This window comes from Crocodylus porosus, unplaced genomic scaffold, assembly GCF_001723895.1.
Source record: "Crocodylus porosus isolate Cpor-Errol unplaced genomic scaffold, CroPor_comp1, whole genome shotgun sequence".
In the NCBI taxonomy this organism is placed as follows: Eukaryota; Metazoa; Chordata; order Crocodylia; family Crocodylidae; genus Crocodylus; species Crocodylus porosus.
The window spans coordinates 186,466,653-186,474,089 of NW_017728886.1; the positions used below are offsets into that span (position 1 = coordinate 186,466,653).

The following is a 7,437-nucleotide window of genomic DNA, read 5'->3' on the forward strand; positions in this document are numbered from 1 at the left end:
TAAGGCAAATATTAATTATTATTTTTATTGTGTGTGTGCACGCACATGCATGTAATTTTTGGCATACAAAAGTATGCATACACAAACATGTACTTGTATGTATATATTTGGAGAGATACTGAATTTAAACTCTTTGTTAGGTGCTTATTCCCTCTCTATACGTGATTGGGATGAGGTCAGGGGCGATAATGTGAAACACTACAAAATCAGAAAACTTGACAATGGTGGATACTACATCACAACTAGAGCACAATTTGAGTCTTTACAGAAGTTGGTAAAACACTACAGAGGTAAGTCTGAATCCTGGGCTTCAATAGTAATCTAATGGCTACTAAAGGGGGGAAAAAAAATCAGCAAGTGGTAATTATGACCTGAGATGCTTTTTATAAGCATACTGTTTTATTCTTTTTAACAAAAAAAAATATAATGGTGATGTCCAGGGCTGTGCTATAAAAGAAACTGAATGATTATTTTTTTTTTATTAGTTTTTTATTTGACTTCATTATAGTTTTGTGCATCTTTAACTTCAGTAGTTCCTTTTCTCATTTTCCAGAACATGCTGATGGACTGTGTCATAAACTAACAACTGTGTGTCCAACTGTGAAACCACAAACCCAGGGACTAGCAAAAGATGCTTGGGAAATTCCTAGAGAATCTTTACGGTTAGAAGTTAAGTTGGGCCAAGGATGTTTTGGTGAAGTGTGGATGGGTAAGAGTAAACACATCTCTGTTGCACACCTCTGTTGTAAAAATTCCTTTTAATTATATTTTAGATAGATAAATATCAAAGTCTGAAAAGATAATTTGTAAAGAACTGAAGGCTAAATTACCAATTATAGCAATATCATTTTTCAAGCATGCTTTAGTGCAAAATCTCTCATAATTTTTAGATGTGAACTCACACCCTGAAAGAAAAGATTTAGTCTGTAACTATAATTCCTGGATGAGGAGATAAGAACTAGTACAACTGCCTTCAAGAAAAATTCACAGGAAGGTATGGCAGCCAGAAATTTGTTTCGAGGAAAAGGGGCAATAACAAGTTAAAGTGGAAGACAGATGCATTAAAAAAAGGGCAAGTGAATATAGCATTCAAAGGACTAATGAAGATACTGTAAAATGTAAGTTAGAAATGTGTTAATATTTATCTTTGAGATTCAGGTCACAATGCAAACCACTTGAATTTTGCTTTTGTAACTTGCTTGTTCTCAAACACTGCTTAAATACATTATGCCTTTGGTATGTTTATTCCATAATGTATATACTATATACAGTTCAATTCAGAGTTAATTATCAATATGGTTTCTTCATCTATATAAAATAATAAAACTGAAGCAAAAAGGAAGCAGCTTCAATTGAAAATGTGTTAAGTATAGTCCAGGTAATATATTATACTTGTCTCCCTAGGAACGTGGAATGGAACCACAAAAGTAGCAATCAAAACACTAAAACCTGGTACAATGATGCCAGAAGCTTTCTTGCAGGAGGCTCAGATCATGAAGAAATTGCGACATGATAAACTTGTTCCATTATATGCTGTTGTTTCTGAGGAACCAATCTACATAGTTACTGAATTCATGACGAAAGGTATGTGAGCAGTTAACTGGAAAGCAGCAGATTTTAGAAGTTTATTAAAAGTCCCAGTAACAAGATGAAAATTGTATTGTTTTAAACTAAAATTGAATATTGATTTGCTTAAACCCAATATAACATGAATCATAACTGACCCTTAAGATGTAATAGATTAGAAAGTAATCATCTTTGCTGAGAATTTTTCTTCTGTTGCAAGTTTATACCTTTGAAATGCTATTTATATATACAAATATAGAAGAGCCATGCACATGATCAGAGGTCAGGAAAAGAGACCTTACAATGACAGGCTAAGAGCCATGGCGCTCTTTAGCCTGGAAAAGCGCAGGCGCAGGGGTGATCTGATGGCCACCTATAAGTTTATCAAGGGTGACCACCAGGATCTGGGGGAACCAAGGGAAGAAGAGGTCGAACGGTCAAAAATGGTTATAAGACCGTTTCAGGCTGGACATAAGGAAGAATTTCTTTACTGTCTGAGCCCCCAAGGTCTGGAACAGCCTGCCGTCGGAGGTGGTTCAAGCACCTACATTGAACACCTTCAGGAGTAAATTGGATGCTTATCTTGCTGGGATTCTATGACCCCAGCTGACTTCCTGCCCTTTGGGCAGGGGGCTGGACTTGATGATCTTTCGAGGTCCCTTCCAGCCCTAATGTCTATGAAATCTATGAAATAGTGGTAGTATTTGACATAAATAGCTATTCACATTTTAAGAGTAGATGGAGAGTTCCCTAGCTTTTCTACAATGCTTTTCTTGAGTAGATCTGAAAGCACTTTACAAAAGAGTTTAGTATAACTTTATCCCTGTTTTATAAATGGAAAACTGACAATTGCTTCTTAAATGTGTGAGAGACAGGCTCAGGTGATCCATCTGGTGTCTGATGCCCCACTAGTGGTCAGACCTGCCTGCCCACACTCCCCAGCCTCTCTCATCTTTTACCTCTTGCCTGGAGAGGCTGCCTTCAGAGGCTGAAATAGGCTTTTCCTTGGGTACCTTTCCTCTGTGTATAGTCTTTGGGCTTTCCCCTTTAAAACAGCCACATTTGGGACTTAGGGGCTATCTATAACCATGAGTGCAGACAGAAGTGACAATTTTTTGCCCAATCTGGCCACAGAAAACAGTCTATAGCTGTGACCAAACACAAATGCACAGCTGCAGACAGCTTCAAAAATGGCCAATTGGGTGAAAATCTGAACCCTTATTGCACGAGGGGTCAGATGAAGACATTTGAAAACAGTGTCTTTTGTAATTTATGTCTGTCTGCCTGCCAGCCTGTCTCTGTTTTCAGAATGGGAAGGGGGCAAGGGAACAAAAAGAGTTCAGTCTGTGTGTTCTTCAGCCCCCACTGGAGGCTGGGGAACTCCTAGAACAAGCTCCCTCTGTTCCCTTTCCCTACTCCTATCCTGAAAACTTTGCAGCCTCGCAGGAAGGAGGGGCCTTTACTAAGGGAAACCAGATGCAGGCTTGCAGCCAGCAGCTATATCCCCCCCCCGAACCAACAGTGAACTTCTGTTGGTTCCAGGGAATCGTTGCAACTCAGAAGGCTTCCTGCAAAGCGTTCTCAGTTACAGTGAGGAGCTGCACTTCAGTATGCACCCCAGGGTCTTCATCCTCCCCTATGGTCATGACCATGTCTCGCAGGCATCAGTCAGTATTAGGAGAGGGACCCCTTGCCCTAACTCTACACTTGGCCCCTTAAGTCTCAAACCTTTGTGGGGGTTTCCACCCTCCTGGCTTTGGCCCCTTTCCTCTAGCTGTGCCCCCTAGCCCAGGTCCACTGTCTTGGGCCTGGCTTCTGGTCCCCAGCCCTGGTTTCACCCTCTTGAGCTCTGGGCTCCTGTCTCTTATCTCGCCTTCCTGGGCTCAGGCCACTGGCCCCAGTCTCTTGTGGCAGCTGCTAGGATCCCTGACCCTGGCAAATCTGCTTGTGTGCTGCTCTGCCCATGAGTCCCAGAGCCTGAAAAGGGAGCTCTCGGGCATTGCTTTGAACTCCATACTGTCCCCATAGCCACAATCCAGTTCTCCCATCTTAACCTTTAGCATAATAGAAATATAAGGAAACTGCTTCCCCCTGAAGTTCTCGCCCACTCTGGGTCAGTACACCACTGCAAGCTATACTTCCCCCTTAGCTGTCAGTCTTGTTCTCTTGGGTATCCCTGGGTCTGTTTCCTGCTGCCAGCTTCTGCCGGGAGCTCCTTTCCCTACAGCATGCAGGGCCAGACTCCCCTTCTGGCTCAGGCCTTAGGCTTACATGCCTCAAAGCCCTGCTTCTTCCTGTCTTGTGGCTCCCCAGCCACGCGCACAGGCTTTCCCCTTACTTAAGGGCCAGCTTGTGTTCCTCTGCTGCGGTCCTGTACAACCAGCTTAACCTGATGCATTCTGTTGAAGTAACAGGAGTCCCTGACTCCCTGTTACAGAATGTATAATAGTGTTAAGCTGGGAACTTCTTGGCCTTTGAGTTTTCCATATTTAACCATAACATTTGATTAATATTAAGATTTTGTGGAGAAAAAATAAAATTTGGACCAGATGTTGGAAAACTCCCACTGGCACCCAGAATTTTATTCTAAAGGCCAATATTTGTATGCCTTGGTTTGTATGTACTTATCTCTTTCACTTCTTCTTCATATTCCAAAATAGAGCTGGAAAAGATAGTCTTTAAAAAAAATCTTCAGAGAAGCGTAAAGAATTTAATGAAACTTGCTGATTGTAATTATGATGGCTGTTAGGTTATATAAGGCCAGTATTAGGTTTTGGTTAAAGAAAAACTTGGGGGAAAATTTTCAAAAGCACTAAAACTGAGTTGGGCATGTCTCATCTGTGTCTGAAAATTTTCCCTCTGAAGTTTCCACTTCAACTTTTCATATTTATTTGTGTTTTTCCTAACGTGTGATCTTTTACAGGTAGCTTGCTAGATTTCTTAAAGGAAGGAGAAGGGAAATACTTAAAGCTTCCACAGTTAGTTGACATGGCTGCTCAGGTACTTTAAAAATGTGTTTTCATCATAGAAAATGTTAAAAACATGAAACAAATATATCAACTGAAGATAAATGAGTAATATAGCTACTAGATGCTTTTTATAGCCTCTGTTAAATTTTATAATTTGCTGCAAGGAATAAACGATATGTCAGTAGATGCACTATAAACTAATAAACTTTATTAAAATCAGTAATGTTAATTTCTAATAAAGTTACACTTTGTGCAGTTGTATAGTGAAACTGGAGTTAAAAAGATCAACTTATATGTAACATTTTGGTAAATGAACATGATCATAAATAAAACCCTTTTAATAAAATGTTCTTTTAAAGATTGCTGATGGAATGGCATACATTGAAAGAATGAACTACATTCACAGAGACCTTCGAGCAGCTAACATTCTTGTAGGAGACAATCTTGTGTGTAAAATTGCAGATTTTGGTTTAGCAAGGTTAATAGAGGACAATGAGTACACTGCAAGACAAGGTGAGACAGATTTATTTACAGGATAAACGTATCTAGTTACCCTGACCTATTATAAGCTTTATATATAACATCACATCACTGTATTTTATCAATACAGTTAAAAGATTGTGAACAAATAAATGTTAAGAATGTTGCCTAACCTCTTCTGCTTTTAACTTCCAGAGCCATCATTTTACAAGTAATCTCTAAAAATAAAAATAATTTGATAACGATCACTTATTTTAAAGAATTATTATATATTTTGCGTGACCAGCTTGAGACATTTTAAAGGGCTTGACTTTCTGAAAGTTACGTCCTTTTAAAGTATCAAATTGGCCACCCAAAATCACTGCTTTTGAGTTCCACCATTATTTCTTGTTTTCATATTTTAAAGTCTGAAAAATCCCTTTCTATTAAAAGAATATCAAGTCACCCTATTTAAATTTCACTTTGTTAATTGAATTAAAATCTTGTCAATGTAATAACTAATTTCAGAATATTGGTTATACTTGTATATAAGCAATTGGTATTTATGTAGGAAATGATTATTTGTGTCTCCTCTCTTTCAGGAGCCAAATTTCCAATTAAATGGACAGCTCCTGAGGCTGCATTATATGGTCGGTTTACAATCAAATCAGATGTGTGGTCATTTGGAATTTTGCTGACAGAATTAGTAACAAAGGGTAGAGTGCCATATCCAGGTGAGAAATAATTAAACAAGCCATTATTAGAGAATAGTATGTTATGATTATATAATAGGGTGTATATAATGAACACCAAAAGAATATTTCTTTTATTTGCAACTTCGTAAACTATTCAGTTTACATTTGTTCTCAAAGCTGTTCAAAATCTTCCTCTTCCTTTGAGGTTTCTTGATGTAGTTTTTCATGTTTGAACTGGAATAAAAAAAGATTGGGAAATACTGAACCAATTCTGTTTCCTCCTGTTGTTGGAAGGAGTTTGTCTTCCTGTACCAGATGAAGCTGGTAGATAGATAGCTTCATTTAGCTTCCTGTTGAGGGGAAAAACATATTCCCCAAACATACTAGTAGTATTTGGAGGATTAAAGTATTTTTGTCAATAGGAAGGTATTGGTATCTAAAGCCAGAAAAAGACTGACAGTTATTTGGAGTTTATTTTCATGTGTAATGTTCACAGCTGAAATCCTTTTATTTTAGGGATGGTAAATCGGGAAGTTCTGGAACAAGTAGAACGTGGCTACAGGATGCCTTGTCCACAGGGTTGTCCAGAGTCTCTCCATGAGTTAATGAAACTGTGTTGGAAGAAGGACCCTGATGAAAGACCAACTTTTGAATATATTCAGTCTTTCTTGGAAGACTACTTTACTGCTACAGAACCACAGTACCAGCCTGGAGACAATTTATAAACCAATAGCCTACATGAAATGCACAAATCTGCCAAATGCAAAGAACTTGCAAAGAATTCCTTGCTTCTTTGAAGCAATTGCAGGGAAGAATTTTCACCACTCTGCACGCTTTTAATGGCAAACTGGAATTGCATAATACAGTTGCACAAAACCACTTGTAAAGTGTTATACCCTAACTTACCAATGATGCGATTGGGTGTTTTCCAGTTTATTTTAGGGTCCAAAGGAAGCTCACTAAAAATAATGGAGGATAAAATGAGTTTTGGCATGAGCATATCAAAAAAAAAAAATGTGTTAAAATCTTTATTTCCCTTATGTTTTTATAATGCTTTGTTAGAAGGGGAATTGTCTGGAAATATGCACTGCAAGTTTCGGACAAGAAGCTTTAAAGCAAAGGAAGATTACGGGACCAAACAGTTCCATTCCAATTCTGTAACATTTCCTGTGTTCAGAATTGGTGGGGGCGGGGGGGAGTGCATTTAAAAATGGTACAACCATATTTGAGATACTGATTCATAATCTTGATTTTTAAGCTTCCTTTTGCATGGACTTAATTAGGGTAGATGAGGTTAAAAGAGAACGTTAAGCAGTGTATGACAAACTTGATTAAATGATAGACCTGAGTAGTGGAATTGGAGAGCATAATGCACTGTGTTAATACTTGTATTAATGTAACTGGAAAGTAGCATGAGACTTTTTTTTCCTTTTTATTTGTTTTTCTGCGTAGCTAATTAAGAATAATGAAGGTAACTAGAAAATGAGGTAATATTTTATAAGTTACACTGAAAAAAAAATTGTTTGAACTTGAAACCATACTATACAATCAGAGGGAAAATTGTTTAATCTTTTAAGCTCCAATCTTACAATGAGTTTTGTGTGAAAAGACAAAGGTTGTTGAAAAATCAAGTTTAATCTGGTAAACAGCCACATTTTAGTCCAGTCTGAGACAGATTTGGTACTGAGATGTAGCTAATATGTATTAACAGGGATCAGTGCCACAAATGTAAAATGTCTCATAGTTCA

General features: G+C 38.0%; 1 protein-coding gene across 1 annotated transcript in view; it reads left to right on the forward strand.

Annotated features, from left to right (window-relative positions):
- YES1 (YES proto-oncogene 1, Src family tyrosine kinase) overlaps positions 1-7,437 on the forward strand; it is a 72,168-nt gene extending 64,731 nt beyond the window's left edge. The window contains exons 6-12 of the mRNA XM_019546741.1: positions 141-290; positions 554-709; positions 1,405-1,584; positions 4,490-4,566; positions 4,895-5,048; positions 5,597-5,728; positions 6,206-7,437. Coding sequence (XP_019402286.1) covers positions 141-290; positions 554-709; positions 1,405-1,584; positions 4,490-4,566; positions 4,895-5,048; positions 5,597-5,728; positions 6,206-6,414 — 1,058 coding nt within the window. The 3' untranslated portion in view covers positions 6,415-7,437. The remainder of the gene's footprint in view (positions 1-140; positions 291-553; positions 710-1,404; positions 1,585-4,489; positions 4,567-4,894; positions 5,049-5,596; positions 5,729-6,205) is intronic.